General features: G+C 48.3%; 1 protein-coding gene across 7 annotated transcripts in view; it reads left to right on the top strand.

Annotated features, from left to right (window-relative positions):
• SLC39A11 (solute carrier family 39 member 11) overlaps positions 1 to 24,333 on the top strand; it is a 318,218-nt gene that overhangs the window by 58,063 nt on the left and 235,822 nt on the right. For all 7 annotated transcript variants that reach the window (XM_075014328.1, XM_075014323.1, XM_075014327.1 and 4 more), the window contains one exon: positions 895 to 1,053. In XM_075014328.1, coding sequence (XP_074870429.1) covers positions 895 to 1,053 — 159 coding nt within the window. The remainder of the gene's footprint in view (positions 1 to 894; positions 1,054 to 24,333) is intronic.

Raw genomic sequence — 24,333 nt, 5'->3', positions numbered from 1 at the left:
GTGTGTGCATCAGTCGTTTTCCTGCCTCACGGTGAAAACTGGTGGCTTTGCACAGCTCACACTTAATTCTTTCTGCCTTTTATCATTGTACTTCAGTGACTGCTCTGTGTACAAGTTGACCTGAATGTCCTCAGTTAGTTTTGCATGTTGTCGAGTGTGATGGCGAATGCAAGGATAGGTAAGCTGGGGTGTTTGTGGCTGGTACGAACTGCGAGCATTGTGTCAGGACTGGTGACATCCGGGAAGCCCCAGGAAGTGGAGAGATTGGACAGTAACTAGACATGGTGCAAATCCCTGTTTCCAAAGGCGTGTGGGAGTGGAACTGGGTGGATGTTATATTGTGCACACACCCCTTTATTTAACACCTGTGTTGTGAATCTGCTCAGCATCCTTCTTGTGAGCAGAAGTCAGTGTGGTTAATCCACGAGGGCCACTTGCTCTTTTCCTCCTGCTAGAGGAGGGTTATTAAGTAATGAGGCAGAAAGGGTTTCTGGCAGTTCTGGGGTGAGTTGCGGATTGTGGGTTGCTGACACACAATGTTTGGGTTACTTGGAGGAGGTTGGTTGGAGGCGTTGGGGTCGCACAAGGGCGTTTGTGGTTGAGAGGCAGTGCTGGCACCACTGGGAATCTGATGAAATCCATGGTGTTGAAGCAGAGGCGGTGCTGCCCAGAGGGAAGAGCATCCGGCTGGGTGTTGGGATACCTGGCTTCTGTTCCTGGCTCTGCCATTGACCTGTTGTGAGAATTTAAGCTGGTCACCCTCTGCCTCAGTGTCCGCTCCTTCAGCCTGTGTTTTTACTGCGTGTATGTACAGCACCCAGGGCATTAAGGCCAAGATCTCAGCTGAGGATAATCCCGTAGCATCTGTTAATTCGTTGTGTTCTCTGCCCTTAGGTCATGTTAGCTGCTTCTTACTGGTCCCTCCTGGCTCCTGCCATTGAATTGGCCGAAGATTCTGGGAACTTCGGGGCCTTTGCTTTTTTCCCGGTGGCTGTTGGCTTCACCCTGGGAGCAGCCTTCGTCTACTTTGCTGACCTCCTCCTTCCACTGCTGGTAAGTGGTAGACAGTCTGTCTTCTGCTGGCAGTGGTCTCAGGCTGGTCTCCCATCCACTCTTTTTGCGCTGGAGACTGTGGGTCCCTAGAAGCCCATCTCTAGCAGATCTGCACGTTGCTGGATGGATGAGGCCGTTAAGTGTTGCAATGAACTCCTGGCTTTCCCACGGCATATGTGCAGTGCTGTGTGTGTGGTGTCTCATTTGCTCAGTCCCCATCCTCCAGGTGCTGGAGGTAGAAGCACAGGGCTGCTGTCCTAAACTCTGTAGTGTCTGGGGGGCAGTGGCTCATAGACTCATAGAAATGAGGGGCTGGGAGGGACCTGGGGAATTCACTAAGCCTGCATCAGCACTGGGACTGGACTGAAACCTGGATCGTCCCTGGTACGTGTTTGCCCAGCCTGTGCTTAGAATCTCCAATGGGAGGGATTCCATAGCCTCCCTTGGGAAGGCTAGAAACTCCCTTAGAGTTGGAAACTTGGTCCTGATATCTGACCTGGCTCTGCCTTGCTGCAGGTGAAACCCATCACTACTTGTGCTACCTTCAGTGGATGTGGAGAGCGATTGGTCAGTGTCTTTTTTTTTTTTTTTTTTTATAACAGCCCCTCACATATGTGGAGACTGTTATCAGGTCCCCTCCTCTCACGCTTCTCAGAACTAAACATGTTCCGTTTTTCTCACCCTGTCTTTCCTGGGGTGGGGGCGTTTTCTAACCCTTGGCCCGTTTCTGTTGCTCTCCTCTGGAGTCTCTGCAGCTTGTCCACATCTTTGCCCAGAACTGGGGCAGCACTCCCACTGAGGAGGCCTCACCAGTGCTTGGCAGAGTGCGACCGTTACCTCCCAGGTCTTATACACAGTGGTTCCTGGATGGTCCTGTATAGCAGTAGTGGGGACAGAAGTGCACGTGATTGCACTGGCTTCTGGCTTGATTTAGAGTTGGGCCTTCCCATGATGGATTTTGCACAGTCTCAGGGTTTTGCTACCAAAACTGCACTCAGTTGCTTGCAGCGTGGCCAGTTCCAACTGTTCAAAAATCCCAAATCAGCCCTCAAAAGATCATGAGATTCTTAATTTTTAACACCGGTTCTGTTGTCTGATCCTTTTGGGTTCGCTTTCAAGCCTTCCTCTGCAACCATGAGGCCAGGAACTTGTTTATTAAAAAGGCGAAACAAAAAAGCAATTATTTTCATGTTGTAGCACGACTCCAAGAGCTGGGGCTTTAAAACAATGAATGCTGGGAGATTGACTAGAGATAGCAACACTGCCATTGATAAAGCTTCCCTCTGCTGTTACAAGTGTAAAGACTTAACTGCAGTAACCCAAAGGGCAGGGTGATATAAATGCTGATGTTCTTGGCTTTGCTAGCTGTCTCAAAAAGCTCTTAAAAAGATATGAGGTGACTGTGTGTTGATAGTAGTGGCAATAAAGCATCATGAGTCTTGATGTTCCTCAGTGCTTTGGCTAATGAAGTTAGATGGATTTTATTCTTAACCCTCCTTTCCATTCTGGCAGAAGCCAGATAAGTCAGTTTCTATTGAAGATTTAATGAAACTGCATTTCCCTGAGATTGGCTAAGATGGTGTCTGTGCTGAACATGGCTTTAGGCCACAGGCGTGAAAAGAGATGGCTCTTTCATTATTTTTGTTCGTTTCTTTAACGGGCAGCAGTTTCCAAGCAGTTCAGGTAGGACCTTAGTTTCAATCCCAAGATTTAATTTGCAGCATTGTAAACTCCATAAATCATGAGTCAGTCTCCCCGAAACCCATGAGATTAACCTAAAAAAAATCACAGGGTGTATTGGTGTGGGGAGTAGGGGGTTGCTGGCTGTTTGGTCTGCAGATGAAGGAAAATTTAAGGTCATGTTTCTATGACTTTCTCAGCATCTACGTGGGGAAAAGGCTATAAATAACAGGCATTTGGCATCTGATCATATGACTCCAGGAACAAAAGGTCTAAGAAGATAAAATATAAATAACGATTCTTGGAAAATTGCAGGGATTGGCAACTTTGGTATCTAAGGAAGGCTTTTCCTCATACCTTTCAGGTTCTTTTTTCCCCCTCCTATTTTGGTACAACTGTGAAACCATATATATATATATATATTTTTTTTTTTTTCTTAAAATGTCTAACAGCTCGGTTCTAGCATGTGCTATAAATAGGGAGGAATCATGGCTTCGTGGTTAAGGTGGTGTTCTGGATTCAGAAGCGGTAGGCACAGTTTATCTCTCTGCCACTGACTCCGTGCATGACTGTGAGCAAGTCACTTCATTTTTCTGTTCCTTGATTTCGCTGTAAACTAGTGCTTCTAAAAAATTGGATTGATAACCAGAAACTAAAGCTCCAGTAGCTGGGCACTGCATGGACCCCCGGATGGTAACGGGTGAGTTCTTTAATTCTTCTCAGCATTTGTAAAGGAAAGTTACCAGATTGTTACGTGTTTCTGTGAAAGGGACATTGTCTTGTGATGTAAATAACATGGGGTAGGGTATGTCCTGGTGTCAGGGGCGTGTAAAGCACAGGGTCCAGCTCTGTCACGCAACCGCATGAATGCAATAAGCTCGTTATTGTGGCTAGAGGTGTGTGAAGGTTATTAGCCTTTAATGCCCATTTGCTTCGCTTACAACCAAGTTTCAAAACAAAAGAATCTGGCCTGAATTGTTGTTTGCAATGATCACCTGTCATTATAAGGCACCCGAAGGGACCTTCTAATGTATTTGATCAGCTGCCCACAGCTCATGTTCTCCAATAGAGAGAGTAAATATTTCCACCACACAACCCACTTCTCCCCAGTGTGTCCCAGGTTTTCCTCTGTCTATGGGTGCTGTTTAAGACGCTCTGCTTTCTGCAGCAGTGTTGGTTTGAACCCAGTTAAAATAACATCAGGTGTTGAACTGAGTTTTTGCTTGTAGTTGATGCCTTTAGGCCACGTGCATTTAACCAGAGGAGTGGACAGGTCTTTCCCTTCATGGTGGTCTTGGAAGGGTTGTGTGTCCTGCAAGAGCCTGAGAGCTCTTGTTCCCTTTACCTAGTACATGCTTCTTACGGGTAAAGGAAGGGTGTCCTGTTCTCTACATTTCTGTTCCCCCCCCCCAGTTCTACTAGGTGGGAGAAGAGAATACACCCGATAAAGCAAAGGACAGCAATTAGTACGCTGTGTTGTTGTTTCTTATATTGTGGTAGCGCCTACCAGCCCCGATCATGGAGCAGTAAAAACTCAGAACAAAAAAAGGTCTCTGCCCCAAAGAGCCTGCAATTAAAGAAGGCCCCTGTTCTGCTAATCCCAGAAAATAAATGCCAGATGCTGACTGTGCACCAAGTTACTGGAACCGTCCGTGTAATAAGAAGGAGCGAGCATCCTGCTCAGCTGACTGTGTGTGGGCGCAGAGGTCTCCCCGTATGTCTTTTCAGGACTTGGATTGCTCTGTGGGGAGTACAGACCAGCAAAGAGATATGGTGGTGCCATGAAGGTTATTATGGGGAGTGACTCACTTTAACAGTGTGCATAATAACTGTGTTACTCGGATCAAAAATTTATTTTCTACCTTTTTAGGTGTAATGGCCCAATGACAGCCTGTGAGTAACTCTCTTGGATCTTAATGGCCTGGCCTGGCAGTGAATTTGACTCGGGGTCTTTCCCATCTTCTGAATTAAAATCTCTCCTGGGGTGCGTCAGTCATTAAGGTGCAAGCACCTGTCAGGTTTAAGTTGTTGTAATTTACTTCAGGCTCCTCAAATCCTTAGTTGTAGACAGAAGGAATCAGCCTGCTTTCCCAGTGACATCTCTGCTGGAGAAGGGGCTGAGATAGGAATACAAAGGGATGCCGATCCATGCCATTGTTATGAAAGAAGATGGTGGTGATAAGGAATTTTTTTTTTCCCCCCTTTAGTGGACTGTTCTTTACTCAAGGAAGATTTTGTCTTGATGGGCTTGAGGCTTCTCCCTAGCTGCTTCGGAGTGCAGTGAGAGACAGTAAAATTTATAATGACTCTTTGAGGACGTGTGTGGTCTTGTCAGCTATCCTGCCGATGGAGGGAAGGGAGTGGGAACTCTTTCACCTCCCTTCCCTTTTTTGTTGTTTACAGGCAGTTCACAGAGGACTGGTACGGTTGCTAATGGCAAATAAGGAAGTATTTGTGTTCCGCATCGGAGCCCTGTGGGACAGACTGGCTAATGGTGCTGAACGCTTTTTCATTAGGTTCTTCTGAAAGGAAGGGGCCAATTCATTCGGTTTTTGACTTGGAAAACGTAACCCCGCTCTGTTTTGCTTGGCTGGGGTCGCTGCGGGGGAGATGTTTGTTTGGCTGTGTTTCCTATTGATAGCACGCCTGGAGGTGAGCAGGACGTGATGCTGTTTGGAGGAGTTCGGAAGGATGAGCAAAGCGTGTCCTATATAAACTATGAGGAGCTGTGCCCCAGTTGCATAGAGGGGCCTTGATATTTGGAAATAATTATTATCTGGAGCTTGGCAGGCAGGGCTCCCTCTGCTTCAGTTGGGCAAACTGCTGGGTAGCTGTGCAGGTAGGAGTGTGCTCAGTTAAAGAAGTTCCTTCCCGCAGGTTCTGCTGGCTCTGTGGGAATAACACCTGCTTTTATACCTCCCTTCCACAGGCTTCAGTGATACTTGAGCAGGCAAACCACTCTCTTCACATAGTCGTGGGTGTGCTGAAGATCCAAATGTTTTGAAGAGAAATTGTTTGAGAAACATGTTATAGTATTTATACAGCACCCAACATAATAGGGCCTCTCTGGGGCCTTAAGAAGCGACTGTAATGCCATTAAGAATTATTGTTATGTGTCCTCTTCAGGTGGTCTTTCAGCCTTGTCTGCTCAGCTCTTTTGTTGATGGGGCAGAGGAATAAACCACTTCTTTCACCCTCCTCTTTCAATCGTATTTCCTTGTTTCTGTTTTTCCTTTGTGTTTCCCCTCTCTCCCTTTCTTCTTTGCTCCCATCGAAACCCTCAGGTTCTCAGGGCCCATAAATGGGTAATACAGAAACCCTGCAGTGGTCTGAGACTAGCATTTTCTATAATCACGCCTTCGGCCATCTTTGAACAAGAGGAGAGGGTGGTTTGGGGTGAGAGCAAAGGTCCGGGGAGCAGAGCACCAGGCTTTTACTCCTGGTTCTGACTTTTCATGAGAGTCCATCTCATGTTGGTATGAGGCTCTGTGCTTCAGTTTCCCCAGCTAGTAACTGGAGATACCACTTTCTCTTGGGAGGTGAGTTGTCAGACAATGACCTTGTTAGGTAGAGAGCACCATTTGGTGCATTTTTAAAACATGGCTAGCCTAGTCCTATTTACATCTATATTTAGGTATTTCAAAATCCTGGGCGACTTCGCTTTTTTGACAGAGTTGGGAACTGGAACCTGCTATTGAAATCTGAGTAATGCAAAACAAAAAAAAAAGCAGTCCAGTCGCACTTTAAAGACTAACAGAATAATTTATTAAGTGATGAGCTTTCGTGGGACAGACCCACTTCTTCAGATGATATCCATACCAGAACAGACTCAATATTTCAGGTACAGAGAACCAAAAATAATAATCAAAGTTGACAAATCAGAAAAATTATTATCAAGGTGAGCAAATGAGAGACCAGAGGGAAAGAAGGAGTGGGGGGAAGTCAAGAATTAGATAAAGCAAGGTATGTAAAAGAGCACCTATAATGAGCTAGAAAATTGTCATCCTGGTTCAAACCACATGTTAATGTGTTGAATTTGAATATAAAAGAGAGTTCAGCAGCCACGCTTTCCAAGCGGCTGTGGAAGTTCCTTTTCAGTAAAACACAGACTTTTCCAGGTCATTAACAGAACGGCCCACTCCATTAAGTGCTGGCTGACAGGTTTGTGAATCAGGAGTGTTTTTATGTTTGTTTTATGCCCATTAATTCTTTGTCTGAGAGTTTGAAGTCTGTCCAAAATGCAAAGCATGTGGGCATTGTTGGCACATGATGGCATATATAATATTAGCTGAGGAACATGAGAATGTGCCTGTGATTCTGTGAATAACCTGGTTAGGTCCAGTGACGGTATCTCCAGAATAGATAGGTGGACAAAACTGGCCACTGGCCTTGTGGCAAGGAAACGTTCCAGGATTGGTATTCCTGTGGTATAGTCTGTGGCTGTTTGTGAGAATCCTCATGAGGTTGGGAGGTTGCCTATAGGAGAGAACAGGCCTGTTGCCTAGGACCTTCTGGAGTGTGGCATCCTGATTAAGGATAGGTTGTAGGTCTTTAATAATGCATTGCAGTGGTTTGAGTTGGGGGCTGTAGGTAATGACATGGTATTCTGTTACTGGCTTTTTTGGGCCTATTTTGGAGTATCTGGTCTTGGGGGTATTTGTCTGGCCCTGTCGATGTGGTTTTTTATTTCTCCTGGTGGGTAATTCAAGTTTATGAATATTTGGTAGAGATCTTGTAGTTTTTGGTCTCTGTCAGTAGGATTAGAGCAAATGCGATTGTACCTACGGGCTTGACTGTAAACAATGGATCTAGTTGTGTGTGCAGGGTGGAAGCTAGAAGCGTGTAGGTAAGTATAGTGATCGGTGGGTTTCCAGTAGAGCGTGGTACTGATCTCTGATTTGTACTGTACTGAGTAATGCAAATCATGCAATTTTTATTAAGCTGACTAGGTTTGTGAACTTGGCCCCTGTGCTGCTAATATCACACCTTTATTGCTGCAAATGAAGGATGGCCAAAGATGCAGAAACCCATGTCTGGGGTAGAAGCACAGCAAGTTCGGGTCTCAGCTGAACTCGTTTCTTGTTGGAACTTCTGCAAGGGAAAGGGCTTGAATGAGTTCTCCCTCTCTGCCACTTGCATTATTCTTGTTGCAGGGCATGTCTGCATGGTGAGACAGAGGTATGATTCTCCGCTCACAGAGACGTACTCATAAACTCTCTTTGAGCTGTTTCAAGTGTAAATAGTAGTATCCATGTTTCCATTACTGCTGCCAGTATGAAACTGTGTTGAGTCCACCCCTGCCTGAGCGCTGTAGGGTAGATAATTGTTACCTGTGAAGCTGATTCATCGGTTTCCATTTTTCCATTTCCATTTTTTCCACCTCCGCCTCTATCTTTTGGTTAAATTCTCATTGTGTCAGTTTACTTTTATCAGAATTTCCAGATCTGAAGAGGTGGGTCTGTCCCATGAAAGCTCATCATCTAATAAATTATTTTGTTAGTCTTTAAAGTGCTACAGGACTGCTGGTGTGTTTTGTGAAGATACAGACTAACATGGCAACATCTCTGAAGGTACTGCTGTAGCTACGCTCATCAAGCTAGCCCGGGTATGTCTGTGTGAGCTAGGAATTATATCCCTCGCTCCTGGTACTGTATAGCTAAAAGGAAGAAATAAGACAACCCTTTCCCCAGGGCTGTTCTAATTCTCCATTAAATGGATCCATAATCTGTGGGTTGATTGAGAAATAGGAAGGAGTCCAGGAAACATGAGCCTTCTTCCTCGCTTTGGATACTCTTAATGTACACCCTTCATGCAGGGGTTCTTGCTGTAATGCACTTGGATTTTATTTTATTTTATTTTATTTTTTTAGCAAAAGCTGCCAGTACTTGATGGACAGAGTAGTGTATGTTATCCTCTTAGAAGGCAGGATGCAATTTATCTAGCTCAGAGCATCTTTCAAACTGTTTGTGTTTTGCATAGCAATCAGAAGAAAACACCCCTCTTTCCCTTCTGCTCTCCTTAAGAGCGTTCTTTGTGTTATAGTGATAAAACTGCTGGGTGGTGGAACCTGGCACGTTTGTCAGAAATGCTCGACAGCCCTTGCTCTGCAAAGGGAGGAAATATAAAATGTTTGCTAATAGGTTCGAATACCTGCCAGATTGCTCCCTCTCCCAGTTTGAAGGAGGTGTATGAAGAGACAGTATTGTCTAGAGGATAGGGTGTAGCCCTTGGAATTGAGAGACCTGAGTTCTGTTGTTCCCGGTTTTGCTGGCTGACCTTGGATAAGGCATCTTTCTTTTCCCCACCAGTGCTCCCTGTAAACTGAACCCTTGGGCTGCGGCCCAGGAGCAATTCAGGTGCCACCCAGGTGATTAGCAGAGCACCCACAGTGGGCAGTGTGTGAATCTATTGGCGGTGCACATCTGTGCAGGCCTTGGTGCACATAACACATTTTTTTCTGCCCACGGTTGGAAAAATGTAGAAGGAACACTGTTCCCCACCCTATGTGTAGCCCGTAAGCCGTTTGGGGAGGGGCTGTCTTTTAATATGAGTTTATGCACTGCTGCAAAAACCAATATTTGAGTTCTGGCTGAATGACCTTCCCTTTTATTCACTCTTGGCTTTTTACCTTAATGGACAGGAGGTCCCCACTCCAGCCTTGCAGGTGATTCAAACGTTTTCCAGTTCAAGGAGATGGGAGTAACCTCTGACCATGTAGCAAAAGTGAAAACTGTTAAGGACAGCACCACTAGCTGCAGCAAATATTCTGGACTAGTTTTAGAGCCAATATGTGTAGCAATCAGAAGAAAACACCCCTCTTTCCCTTCTGCTCTCCTTAAGAGCATTGTATCTGCAAAACCAGTGAGAAGGCCTGTGGCAAGCTGCAATAGACCCGCAAAAGCTGCTTTAGAGGGTACTGCAGTGGTTTGTAAATATACATAAACATCCCACAACAGTGAATTAGTGTTGCTTTGTTCTCGGAGGGTAACGCTGGACTGGAGATGATAAAACAAAAAGGGTGGCTGCCACAGTGCTCGAGGTTTTGATCTCGGAGTGACTGACAGCCAATTTTGGCTCTGTGAGAGTTGTATTTAACCAACCTATTGATCGCATGCAGTCCTGACTTCTCGGAATTGCTCTTTCCGTTGTAAATCTAATCGCTGTTCTTGGGTCTTAGTTGAGTGTTTTGCCCTTGTTCTTGGGGAGCAGTCGGTAAAGCTTGGGACTCAAACCTAGGACTTCTGTCAGGGTGGTGCTGTATGTAGTCACAGAGCACCAGGCTATTGGGTTGATTCCCAAGTACTGCTTTGCAGGGGCTTAGGGGTGTTGACCAATTAACTGGCCCTTACTAGTTAACTCTGGCAAAGTCTAGCTGAGCTGGGCAGGAGCAGCCTTGGCTTCTGCAGAGCTGGCAGGCCGGGTGGTGGGACCCTGGTCACTGCGAGGCTGGGTGGCAGGACCTAGGTTTAATGGGTTAACTGGTTAAGTGTTATCAGTTAACCTAACATCCCAAAGGGGGACATGCATAGATTTTAGTGCCGGAAGGGACCATTCTGATGTTTGTTTGACCCCCTTCAGTTCTCATGTAACTTCTGCAGAATTTCTGTATGAACTACAGTAGATCTTTTAGCTTGACATCCAGTCCTTAAAGAGAGGAGGACTTGAGCACATCCATAGATAGATAAATTCTTCCGGTGACTAGTACTCTAAACATTTCTACTTTATTTCTGGCTTGAATTTTTCTACTGTCAGCTCCCAGCTCTTAGATTGCATTATCCCTCTTTGCGCTGGACTGAAAAGCTGCCCGCTCCCAGAAGACTCTTCTGCTCATAGGCCACGATCAAGTCCTCTTAACTGTTGGTTGTTGCAGTATTCAGCTTGGAGAATAAGGAGGCCTGTGATGGGGTGGATGAAGCCCTGATGCCCTACAGGAGGCCAGAGACCTTGCCACACCGCATCCCAGCAAGAGGAGCAGAAAGAGGTCCTCCAGGCAGAAAAGAGCAGCTGTTTCTGCAGCAGCCAGTCGGGACCCAGCAGGCTGATTATAAAAGCAGCTGCTGGGCTAGGTCGTAATAGTTCCTCGGAGGAGCTCAGCCTGGGAGACCAGCAGCACTACAGACATCTCTGAGTGCAAGCTGAACTTAGACCTGCCGAGGACCCTGGCCCCAGAACCTGGAAGACTGTCAGGCAAAGACATTACGTGGCACCCTGTTGCAACAGAGGGACGCTCGCAAGCGAGTGGATCCTGTTACAAGCCGTTTTGAGTGGGTCACACTCTGAGTACGCCTGTTGTTGCAGCCTTTCACACCCATCAAGTATGGAGTGTAGATAGCAATGTAGGTGCTGAGACACATCATCATCATCACTAACCGTGGTCTCAGCGCCTGTTGGTGTCCGGTGCCTCCCTCGCTATTTCCTTCCCTCTTTCCCTGTCCAGTGTGGAGAGATTTAGTTTCTGTAGACTAGTTCTGCACCAATCTACTATATCTCCCCATTCTCCATGGGGTCCGCCTCTCCTGTTTGAACCATCCATTATGCCAAATACCAGGGTCTCGATTTTTCGTTCGTTGTTGATTCTGCAAATATGCCCGAATAGCTGTAACTTCTGTTGTACAACCTTCTGCGGCAGGCGCTCTCTTGGCTGAATCTTCCTGTGTAATTCCTCACTGGTGATCTTCTGCATCCATCCTATTCTCAGGATCTTTCTATAACAACTCCTCTCAGACACCAGAATTCCTTATGCATCTCAGTCCTCGTCCCTCCCCGGGTGTATATGCTCCATGGTTCTCTACACCCATGCAGTGCCTTCCACACCTGTCCTGCTTTTTAGCTGTGTGTAGTGTCTGCTGCCAGAGCCTTTCACTGCACTTTCAGTGCCTCTACTCTGCCCATTCCCATAAGCGTGGGCCTACGCTACGTATGTATGACGCCTGCTCTACAAACCTCGTTTCAAGAGTGCCTTGTTCTCCAACTTCCCTCCCTCCCTCTCCACCCCCACCACTCTTTCCAGGCTTCTTGCTCTGAATGCTACTGGGGAGCTTGGGGTACTCTCCCCACTAGCATGTGAATTCTGCAGGCCTGGAAATTTGCCTGCATTTTGCTTATGAAAATATCCATGGGATTGGTTTGATGGTTATGTGTACACTACCCCCGCCTTCCAAAGGGGGATGCTAATGAGATAGTTTGGGATATGCTAATGAAGCACTGCCATGAATATGCAGTGCCTCGTTAGCATAACAGTGGCCGCGGCATTTCGAAAGTGCTGCTTTCGATCACGTGCGGCTGGTCTACATAGGCTCCTTTTTGAAAGGATCCCCCATGCTTCGAAATCCCCTTATTTCTATTTGGTTATAGGAGTAAGTGCATTTTGAGGACCCCATTTAGATGAGCTGCGTGTGATCGAAAGCAGCACTTTCAAAGTGCTGCAGTTGCCATTATGCTAATGAGGCACTGCATATTCATTGCAGTGCCTCATTAGCATATCCGGAAGTGGCTCATTAGCATCCTGCTTTCTTAAGGGGTAGTGTGGGCGGGGGCTAGTGTAGACATAGCCAATTTGTCTTGGAAGGCCTTGGCTGTTCGGAGGCCTGAGTATTTCTTAACAACTCCTGGAATTTCCTCTGCTGTGAATTGTATAAATATTTTCGTTAGTAGGCTCAGATGGACAGGTTGAACATGCAAGGCATAGAGTATGCAAGAGCAGACAGCTTATTTGTGTTATTGCCTGTAGCACAGGTGGTCTTGTCTGCACTAGGAAATTAGGGTGATACAACTATGTCACTCAGAGGGGTGAAAAATCCACATCCCTGAGTGGCCCAGTTAAACTGATCTAACCCTGGTGTAGATAGTGCTATGTCCACTTAGGAGAAATTTTACTCTCCTAACTACTGCTGAGGAGTGTTGAGTAACTGATATGGGACAATACAGCCAAAAGCCAAAGATCTACAAAAGATGGCCACGTTAAACAAACACAGATTGTTGTATTTTGCTTTTGTTTTAGCAAACTGGTTTCAGGGCAGGCTTGTTCATGTTCCAGTTTATAGCCTGTCTGTGATGCATCAAGCTATCAAGGTGCCCTGATCACTAATGCAGCGGGGGCAGTGAGAGAGTAATACGACGTCTCATGGAACAGCAAAGGAGTGTTTCCCTGGGAGACAAATTGCATGCTGGTTACATATGCCCACATAGACTCATGCCAAGCTGCAGAGCTCTTCATAGTAAATCTCCCATGTAGCTATTCTGTGCTTCTGAAAAGATTCCATTGGGCTGAGTCCTCGCGTGAATTTATAATGGGGATTAAGGTTTCTCTTAGACAATTTCTTAATTCTTTTGAAGTATGCCCCTTAAAAGCTCCCTTTCATTTGTTGCATTTGACTCCTTCCAGGAATCACTGATAATTAGCTGCACATCCTCGCTGCAGGTAGCAGGCAAATTTTCTTTATTCCAGACAATAACCCAGAGACGTGCTCGCGCAGGCCTCTGTTCGTTTGATTGAAGTTCTTCAGGACCAGACTGGAACACTAGCCAGAGCGACTTAGAAGACCTGGTTCTGATGTTCACTATCGTGCTGCTGGAGCTCTCGCAAGCTGCACGCTGTGATAGCTTGTGGAACTGACAAAATATTAAGGTGTTGCTCCTAGAGGATAAATTAAGCAGTCTGGCACTAACAGAAAGAGAGAGGGACAGGCACTCTGGCTCCGGGATTTAATCCCTTCTTGAAATCTGGGGTGGGGAGGTAGTGCTGCATGGAAGTGTGGGGTTATTGGCTGTGTGCGCGTTATAGGCAATTTGCAAGAGAAGATCCTGTCTGTAAGGGGTGAATACTAAATACAGTGACAACTAATAAAAATGGCAGTGGAGCACAGCGGGAGGAATGTGAAAGTACAGGAGTGAAAGCCTTTCTGGAGCTGCTGTCGTAGCAGTAATCCAGGGAAACCCGACAACTAGGCACGTAGTAAGCAGGGAGGAGAATGTTTATCCCACCCCTGCAATCAAGGCAGGGGACTGGGAGTTCTCTTGAGCTATACTTCTTGATGTGTGACACCCCCCACCCCCCGAGCCAAAGTTTTCCCCTGAAAAATGGGACCCATCCCCACCTGTTTGAGAAGCTTGGATGTTCACGAAGGGCTTTGAGCTGTGAGTTGGTAGAGAAGCACTAAGCATTATGTGGCCCTTTGCAGTGCACCTGCGTTCACTAAGTAATCATCAGTGTTGGGGTGCATCGTCAGGGATGCAGGGCGAGCTGGGCCTCTGCCTTCTTGCAGGGCTCTGAGCACACCCGGTTCCTAGGTAGACCTCTCGCTTGTGCCCGTCGGCTCAAACGCTTCCGTCACTGGTGCTGCACTCACTTGTGGAGGTGTTAGGATGTTTGGGGCGTGCCCCGTGGTTCTGACATGCTCTGTCCTTGTGCATCATGGGAGAACTTTTCTGTCCTTCTGGGTATGCAGGGAGGTGAGAGTTGTGGGAAGGTGTTGGAGGACGCGCCCACTCTTGAGCGGTTTAGCTTGCATCCACGCTGCACAGCGAGCGGGTTGCCAGCCACAGTGTAAACCCATTAGCCTGTGGCCCAGCTAACCCAGGTGTAAAGTGCCATTAGCTGTGGGCCAGGGGATCGTGTGTGTGGACTCAGGGTGCTGGAACAATTTGGGCAGAACTACTGAACCACCCTGTAAGCCCTGTATCTGATGGAAACCCCTTCAAGCCAAGGGGTGTAGCAGCAGTGGTAATGGTACAGAAAGGGGTCTGCTTAGAGGCTGTGCCAAAGTGAGAGGTGACGTTAATACTTCAGTAAAGCTACGCCACAGACACAACCCTCGGGAGAAATACTTAAACTAAAACAGACTTACAGAAAATGACACCCCAGTAATACCACCTAGCTCTTCTGTAGCACCCAGCCATATAGCTGAGAGGCTTAACAAAGTCGGGGGCTCTCCTTATCCCCATTTTACAGATAGGGAAACTGAGGCACAGAAGTGAGGTGACTTTGTAAAGCCTCTCATATCTATGGTAGGCTCTGATCACCATGGGCTCTTGGGACCCAACAGTCCTCAGTGGACCATATCCCCAACGCAGCGCAGCTTCCAGAATAATACATTCTTAAAGAACAGTTCCTATTTGTCATACAGACCTTCATGGATCATGCCTGTTTTGGAGCCTGCTGCTAATTGGTTTCCTGAGGACTGAGGGTTTGTCTACACTTACGGCGGGGTTGTCGCACCACAGTCGATCTCCTAGGGAAGATCATTTGCCGTGTGTGAAGATGCAGCAAAATCCATCTCTCTGGGCTCAGCCGTCAACCCTGGTACTCCAGGCTGACGTGTAGCGTAAGGGACGTCTACGTGAGCACGAAGGTCTCTGATCTACACCAGAGAACAGTCAGTCCTGATTTGTCGATTCTAGCTGTGCAAACGGCGTGGCTAGAATCGCATATCTGGGATCGACTTTGATCCCTAGTGTAGACCAGGCTTGAGTGTGTCTGGGTGGGGACAGTGGGAAGCAAGCAGGACTCCCCCTCAGAAACCGGTTGTTAAGCCTGCATTGAGCTTGGCTACGATTTTTGAAACAGCTCTTAGACGTAGAGTGGGGGGAAGAGAGAGGGGCTGAAACTTGTTACCTTCTTATCACGGGCCCCTGAGAAAGATCAAGATGCAGTTTTTATATCCCTAGACCTGATTAGAGAGAGACGAAACTGACTCCAGCCTTTAATGCTATTTTGTGCATTTCCCACAACTGGCGCCTGCTTTCAAGCGAGGGCTGCATTTGAGGTATTTTCAGGAGACAGCTTCACAACACACCAGGGAAAAGATTAACAAGGGGGCCGCTCAATTTATAGTCACGCTTGTGTGCGTCAGAGCGCGTCTCTGCATTCTTGATTTCCCTTTCATCCCCGCTCTCCACCTGAGATAAATAAAAAGCAGCCCTTTCCTCTTTGTTCTTCACAGCTTCTCCATGGGCTCTTCCTCATTGCATGGAAGCACAGATTCTGCTGCCGTTATCTGAACAGCAGAAACCTTTTTGGGAAGCTTAGAGTAGGAAACTCTCTTCAGGAACTGCTGCAGAACCTTGCTCACTGGAAAGGCCTGTTCATGCAAAAAGGAGACTCCCTGTTGAAACCAATTGACCCTGGAAACAAATCTGTTGTATTATTATTATTGTTATTATTATTTAAGATAAACCCCCACAGCAAGCGGAGGTTTTACCCCCAAAAGAGAGAAGAATTGGGCTTTCCATGGTGACCAATATGACTTCTCTGCTGCTATTGAGTTTATGTTGCAGGTGCTCAGCTGCCACGGTGATAGGCAGCATCATCAAACCCCTAAGGTGGGTAAATGAGAAAGTGGCCACCAATGCTGCAGGGCAACTGTTGAACTCCATACAGCAAGCCCTGTAGCTGAGGGTGCAAAGGGCCAGTCCAGGGACATAGCGCTTAATTGGTTCTGGAAGGTGTACGGATCCTTGTGCGGGTTTCCACTGCAGAGAAGTGAATTTCCCCTGGGGTGCCTGATGCATAGACACTGGGTAACCAATGTGACTCAGAAGCATGGTCCTTTAGAAAGGCTACAACACACGTTACCTAAAATTAAACTACAAAAGAATCACCAAAATGGATGCACAGAATCCACAGAGAGCTGTGAAGAAGTCAGTGGGGACCAGTTGATTTGAGTGGGGCCCCATCATTTAGTTTCTATGAAACCTAGATACCAATTGAAATGTTTCTGCAACTTGGGGTTTTCATCTAAAATTCCTGTAAAAAAATCATAAGGTTCTTTTTAAGCCTCCCCCTTTGACACCCAAACCGTGTACCTCTAAACTGGAAAAAGAAATGGGCTAGAACTAGAAGTGAAATTCTCCCTACTTTGCCTTCCCAAAGCTAAAAGAAATATAAATAAATAAAGGGATCCCTGAGTTACAGCTAAATTGTCTCTGTAGAGTTCTCTTCTTTTAGTAACTGGTAACATTCTTAGTAATGTAGGTAAAGTGGTATTTGCTTCCAGTGTGAGATGGTTATGTTGGCAGCTCACTTTGCGTGTCTGTATCTTGGTATTACACATTAACCACTACAAAAGCCATTGTGTTAGAATCCTGAAGTTAAACAGAAATGATACCCTGAATCCATTTCTGAGCCTAAATTCCCCTTTGGAGTGTTTTATGCTTATTCAGATATGCACAGTGGCAAAGCTGCTGGATGATGAAATCTGTCTTGGAATCCTGTGTTCTAGGAACAATCAGTGAGGTTTTATGCTTAGGAAGGAATAAGAATTGTTTATTCCCACAAACCTGCAGTGAGTGAACCTAAATTTATTTCACTGCTTTTGGTCAGCTCAGTCCCTGTTATCGCAGTGAGTGCAAAAAAGTTTCTCCGTCTTTCCTTTCTATTTTACTGCGGATTTGCAGTCACGGTCAAGGGCTTATTTCCCCACGGCTCAGCCTGATTACTTCCTTTCCTGCTCCCTGCCCCGCTCCCAAGCCCTTTCTTATCATAAGAGTTTCTCTGAACAGGCCTTTGCTTGCTGTGAAATTCAAGCAGTGTCGGGGATTTGGCACAAAAACTGTAAGGGAAACATTTGCAAATGAGTTCTGGATTCATTCGGTACTCCTAACACACCTGACTCAGGCTGAGTGGCCAGGCCATGAGGAAAACACTCCTTGTAAAGAATAACGTGGGCTAGGTATCTGGTGTCCTCCTCTGAGTTTGGTTTCCTTTCTGCGTGGGTGAGAGGGGATCTGAGCAGCGCTGGCTCTTGCTTCTTAAGTTTTCACGAGGAGGTTTCCATCTCTCCAGTGCATGGTGGGGGTGGGGGTGCTGTAGGCTGGGGACTGCACGGGCTTCCCTTTTGTTTCAGAGAGGAATTCAGACAGCTTTGTGGGGTGAAGCCTCTCTGCAAATCAAGCTGGGAGCATTTCAGGTTGGCATTTAGCATTAGCGGCACCTAACTTGCTTTGCAAGCTGCGCAGCGAGTCAGCGAGAATCTGAAGGGGACCTCGTGAATGCCTTGTTTGCAACAACCGTGTTGCACGTCTCTCGGCTGAAGGTTCTGGCCTATTTAGGAGCTGAACCATCACGCAGTGAGGTGAGTGGAAGTCAGTATTCCCATCGTGGGCTATACATGGTAAGGAACCGACTCTCTGAAGGGTGCTGTTCAGTGCTGAGCTCTGCCTCCGATGATTTACAGAACTGACCTGGCTGTTTCAAGTGGCAAGATGAGGCTATGTGTATGCCCTGGCACGCAGAGCCCTCCTGACGGGTGTTTAGTTTAACTCTGTTCCTGTGCTGCGTGCGAATTCAGAGACAAGTGCTGGGCCCAAATTAATGCATCTGCCATGAAACGGAAACCTGCCATTAAAGTGAACAAAGTGAGCAAGATTGCAAGCCCTGGGTGTTTGAACATGTCAACGAGAAGAAAATTGCTTTTAAGTAGATCACCAAAAATGTATAGATCTTTAATTAAAAAAAAAAAAGGCAGCACAATGACAACTTATTACCAGAGTAAACTCTGAATCACTCAGCAGAGTCATTTGGTGTGCTGTCTGCTTTGAAGACATATTATATAGAGCTGACATTCATGCAGATTTTGCATATTTTGGTTGTACAGTTTGAACCTCTCTAATCTAGAACTCTCTTGTTCAGCAAACTCTGTAATCGGGCATGAGTTTAGTAAGCTGGATGACCACTTATCATGGGTTTGGCCAAGTTTCCCTTGGTCCCATAACATGAGTTTCCAGCCACCAGTCCTGGCTCTCAGTGGTCTGTGTTGTTAGTTAGCTGTAGTTTACCCCTAAAAGTCTTCTAAGAGCACAGTAAGCAGTGGAAGTGTTGGTAATGTGGTAGACAATATTGAGCTCCTGTTGTCTGGCAAATTCTCTCATCCGGCATGGGTCAGGTCCTGAGGGTGTTGGACTGGAGAGGTTCAACCTGTACAAGAAGCTCTTTGGGGTGGGGTTGACTTTATGCTGTAGTAGCATCTTCAGACCGTAGCCCCATGGTACTTGGGGCTGTATGCATGGAGGCATGATGGTTCAGTGGTTAGGGTGCTGGCCTGGGATCCCGAAGACCCCGGTTTGCTTTACCATAAGCAGTTCCTTTCAACAAGCTGCTTAATCACTCTTTGTCTCTTCTCCCATCCATGAAGTAGGGGTAATACTGAGCTACTGGGCTGGTGTGTGTGGGGGATAAATACATCAGAGATGATGAGGTGCTCAGGTATTCTCATAATGTGCCCATTAAGACAGACCTGCCCTCATGAGCTGGCAGAGGACAAAGCAGTCCCTGGATGGGCAGATAGTGAGGAAACAGACAATTGATATAGGTAGGATAACCAGCCCCTGTGGTTCAATCCCTGCCCCCCACTCATGGAGTTGTTCTGCATTTGCATCTTGTGCTGCACAAAGGGATGTCGTCTGTGTTTGACAAGATTTTCCAGTCATTTGCTCATTAAGCCGGCGTGTCTTACGTAGAGCAAGAACTCCTGTCCTGTTATATATCCCCAGGGAGCAATTCTCTGCGCCGGTCTTGCTGGGGTTACTGGATGTGCTTGGCAGGCGAGGCGGCAGCAAGAGAGTGGAGCAGCATAGCTGGTGGGCATGCGGTGCTGGTTGGATGTTATTCAGACCAGCGGTGGGAAACGTTTTTTGGGTCGGTGGCCCCTGGCCCACAGAAAAATCAGTCGGGGCCACACAACTGAGAAGGAAACACCCTCCCCCCACAAACAACCCACACCGATGTGGCCCTAACTGAGACACCTCTTGCCTCTCACATTCCAGCCCCACGGGGAGAAGGGAGAGAGGAACGAGCTTCAGGGCTTTCAGCCAGGCCAGATTAACTTTTCTGGGGGCCTGAGGCCAGTAGGTTTTATGGAACCCTTCTCCCCGCGGCACTGGAGTTGGGGCAGAAACGAGGGGTTCAGTGTGCGGCCGGGCTGCCAGGGAGGAGGGTGGCGGTGGAGGTGGGAGGGGGGCTGCAGGAGCAGACCGGGGGTAGATGTGCAGAGCGTGAGCAGGAGATAGAGAGCGGAGAGGGCTGAGTGTGGGGAGTCTGTGAGGGAGGTAAAGCACAAGCGTGGCCTGGGGTGGATATATGGGCTCTGGGCAGGAGGGAGGGCGCAAGGGGGACTAGAGGTGGGAGTCTGAGCAGGAGGTAAGGCTCAGCAGTGGGCTGGGGTGGGAGGTCTGGGAGGGTGAGTGGTGGGGTGGGCAGGGTCTGGGCGAGCTGGCCGGGGAGGTAAAGTGCAGGAGAAGTCTGGGGGTGGGTGTATGGGGTCTGTGTGGGAGGGGGATGAGGCACACATGGCTTCATGTCCCCCACTGCTCTCATTGGCTGCAATTGTGGCCAGTAGGAGCAGAGGAAGGCAGGGCAGGGGGCAGAGAGTTTCCAGACTAGTACTTCCCTGCACTGCATCCACCCGGCTGGCCAGAGGCCCCCACCCTGATGTAGAACGCCGTGCAGCGTGCTCTCCGCTCGGGGAAGGTGCTTTCCAGCATACCGTGCTGATAGATAGTAGGTCTCAGAGATTTCCCTTTGAGAGCTCTCTGCCCCAGGGTGTGCCTGAAGGCTCATTTACACCCTTCCATGGGATGCAAACTGGGGTGGATAAACACAGACAGAATGGTAGCTAACTACCACCCCGCTGTTAAAAACCACACACTTCCTTCTGGAATCGCTTCCCTGGAGATGGAGAAAATTCTCCCTCCTGGCGGAAGTTGAAGGTCGGATGCTTTCCTCAAGGATGTGCTTCAGTTCAAACAGGAATGACTGCAGGGAAGTCCAACGGTTCACGTTAGCCAGGACATCAAACTACCCAATTCTGATGACCTGTCTTATTGCACGTGTGTTAGACAAAGAATCTAACCCAGACCTCCTTCCAAAATGGGGTCCTAGTCTTGCTCTTAATACAGTTCTCAATGGTGTAACTGCCTTTGATCCTTGCTCAGACATGACATGCTGCAATTACTTCTGTTTGCCTTTGCCCAGTACCCAGTGCAGGGGGAAGAAGGGAGATTGACAGTTGCAATTAAGAAAAATTGGAGGATCGCAACAGCGTTTTATTTGAACTGTGTCAGCCCTGCCTGACTTAGCTATAGTCCTTGATCCATTTTAGACCGTAATAGATCTTTAGAGGCACGTGTTAAACTCCCTTCTCTTGCTCCAGTGACTTGACCTGTCCATCATTTCCACTTCTCAGAACTCCTGTGCAAAAGATGCAGAGTAGTTGCTTGATTTTGAAGGGTCGTTCTCTTGAATTTAAATCAGGAGTAAAACACTGGTAGAATGTGCTTGGGTGCTTGCTCCAGGCCTGCCAGCTGGGGCTCCGTAACGATGGAGTTGAATCAGGCATAACTAAATCACAATACGAACGGGCCAAGTAGCAAATATTTCCACCGCAGGAAATAGCAGCCGCCTTGAACTGGGCATGTAAGTCGGGGCACAGGTGTATTCAGGGAAGAGTATCTGGAACCCATCTCCAGGTGAACAGAGAGGTAGCTTGTTTCATCCTCAAATCCTTGTTTTCCCTTCCCACTGTTCCAAGACTAGCCCTCTGAAAACAGGCTTAGTGTTAATGTGCCTAGTTCTTCTTTTACTGACACTGGTATAAATCCAGGGTAAGTCTTCTGAAGTCGATGGACTCTTACCAGCAAACAGCTGGTAAGAGGGAGAGGAGAATGGACTCTGTAATTCTTACCAGGCAAGAGATGGGGGTGCGAAACCTGACTGAGGATAGATTAGTCTCAAAGGGATTTAGCCTCCATGGACAGCCTGGGTGGGACCGGACCAGGACATTCCCTTGCTAGTTAGAGATGGTGTGAAGAATTTGTGGAGGCCCAGTATCCAGGGGAAGCAGAGAAGCCCCTGGTAGAAGGAGAGAGCTCATGACAGTGTTCAGCTGGAGTGACCAACCAGCTGGCCTGATCACCTCGCTGTCATATGGATGTCAGTGACACAGCTGTCTGCAGCGTGCACGGATCTCTTCTTCCTTCATTAGACACATGCAACCCCTAAGTATACCCAGGAGAGTTAAGGATGCTGTCATCCCTTGCTGGGGATGGCTAAGCCACACACTGAGAAAACCATCATCCAGCACAGTCAGTCAAGCTCTCAACTGGAACCCGCACGAAACATGCAAAAGAGGAAGACCTCGGACAAAGTGGAGATTACTGATATTGAAGGACAGCAACTGGGATGCTCCTGGGGTCATTCCCGAGACAGGGTGAAGTTGAGACTTGTAGGTGACCTGTGCTCCGACAAGAGTACAGGGTTTAAGCTGTCAGTCATCCTTCGCTGGGCTTTTAAAGCTGCCCATGAAAGTCAGTGAATGCTTAGGGAAGGGGAGATCTGAGTTTTATTCTCACTGTGGCACTTTAGGCTAGTCACAGCAGCAGTTTCATCACCCCCAAATGGAGGCAACATTCGCCTAACCCTCAGGGAAGCTGAAGGGCTTAACTCTGTGCACAGGTTTCCTTGGATGGGTGGGCCGACAGATGTCCAAAGCCTTCTGGGTGCTAAGAAATTACCTGCCCTGGGCAAGTGGTTTGAGAGACGTCTGGAGGGGGAAGAAAATCCTGAGCCCCTAGAAATCAGTTGAATGTTGGCTTGGCTCTCCAAAGGCTACAGTGCTGCCCACAGCCATTGATATTTCTTAATGTCCCCAGGCAGGCTGCGGGGAGGAGGAGACGAGAACGGATGTTAAAGGAACGCTGGCCGCTCTCACTGTGTTACCATCTGTCTTCCACAGAGCCCAGGCAACGCACCTGATCCAGCTGCTCCAGTGTTGCTAATGGGGATTCTGTGGGAAGTGAGAACTTAAAATTGAAATCAGGGTAATTGAGTGGTGCTGAAGTGGCTCAGCCCTGAGCTTCTGAGGGCTCTCCAGTAAATATTTCAGCTCTTTTACTTGTGCTTCTCCAGGTCGCCGTTTTTAATAGCGGCGAGGCCGCATCCTCCGTTCCTTTGTTCTGCTGTATTTATCCCTGGCTGTGGCTTCCACTGCAGGTGGGTTAAGTGGTGCTGAGACAGCTATCGCCCTGCCGGTTCCCAGACCACACTGTCTGCATCCATATCGACAGGCATAGGCCTTGGGGGTGGAGTAATGGCCTGTAGGTAAAGATCAACTGTGATGATTGTTTATGGCTAAAAAGCCCAGTGCAGGAAAACAGTCTATATAGTGTACAGGTTCAGCCTCTTCAGTCAGATACTCTCTGGGGGCTGAGGGAGGACCGGCATCAGCGGGGTAGGGTGACCGGCAGCCTGGGCTGGGCCAGAGCTGAAGCTGTCACTGACCCGCTGCTGCAAAGTCCCCCCACCCCCGCCCGACCCCCCAGCGTGTGGGGTTGCGGCTGTGACATAAGATACCACCTGCTGACCCTCCCTCCAAGCCACTGCAGGAGTGCTGGGGAGGAGAACCTGGCGGGCCCCGGTAGCTGGGGATACAGCAGTGAGAGGCAGGGCAGCTGCTGCTGAAGAGCAGCGTTGCCAGGCAGCCGGCCTGGGACTCTCAGGGTGGGAAGCCGCTGGGCTGGGGACCCAGTGGGAAACCGGCTGCAGAACCTCGGGACCTGGAGGCAGCCACGGAGCCAGGAGGAAGCTGTGTAGGGTCAGCTGGCCAGGTAACTGCCGGGAAGGCAGCAGTGGACTACATGGCTGGGGAGCTGGCGGGGCCGGGGAGCCGACCGGGAAGATGGCTGGGCAGCAGCAGGGCCATGACCGCCAGGGTGAGGAAACCTCAGCTGGGGCCGGGAGGCCAGCACCTGTGGACTTGGAAGCCAACATCCCTGGTCCCGGGTAGCTGCAAGTGCTGTTAGGAAAGTGGCTGGGGCTGGTGGACGGGGGGGAGCCCCTAGGGCATTTACCTCCCCTGGTCTGGCAAAAATCCCTCGTCCGGGACTGCTGAGGTCCCAAGGATGCTGGACGTGGGAGGTTCAACGTGCACTAACTGTGGGAATGGCAGGCCTCCATCCTGAGTGTCTGTATCCCTGCAGTCTGTGCACCGCAGAACAGTTTGCTGTGAAAAGGCCAGTTAGCTGCATGCGAAAGGGAAGCCAGTTTATTGAGAAACTTCAGTGCAGCATGTCGGGATGTTTGGGTCCTGCAACTGATGACCTGTGAATAGGGGTTGGAACCTTTTGCGGCCTGATTGCCATTTCCGACATGCCGCGTGGGGGGGTCTCTGTCCAGGACCATATCTCCCTCTGACCCCAGTGTTACGCCCTCTTCCATGATAGTGGGCAGCGTTAACGAGTTAAATATGACTCAGCAAGAGGCAGTTACTCAATCCAACATAGTAGCGTGCAGCCCATTGGTGGGGGGGGACCACAGCGGTTGTCCAGGAACACTACCCATGGTTCAGGGGTGGATGGAAGACAGCACGCCGGACCACCCTGAAACGCCAAGAGGAGTGGAGGTACACTGAATACAGTTATCCAGAGTACCAGATGATGAGGCTCACGTGCCTGCTCTGCCATACTGAGGCTGGAAAATATCTTTGCAGTTACACACTGGGGCTTATTCTGTGCTGGGCCTTATCCTGCGCTATCAGCAAGATGGGACTCACTCCTGATTTTTGTCGTTCAACTGGATTTTTAGCGCCTGTAGCTGCTCAGGACTTAATT

The sequence above is a fragment of the Carettochelys insculpta genome, chromosome 20 (genome assembly GCF_033958435.1).
Source record: "Carettochelys insculpta isolate YL-2023 chromosome 20, ASM3395843v1, whole genome shotgun sequence".
Lineage (NCBI taxonomy): Eukaryota > Metazoa > Chordata > Testudines > Carettochelyidae > Carettochelys > Carettochelys insculpta.
This window is presented reverse-complemented; position numbering and strand designations above follow the sequence as displayed.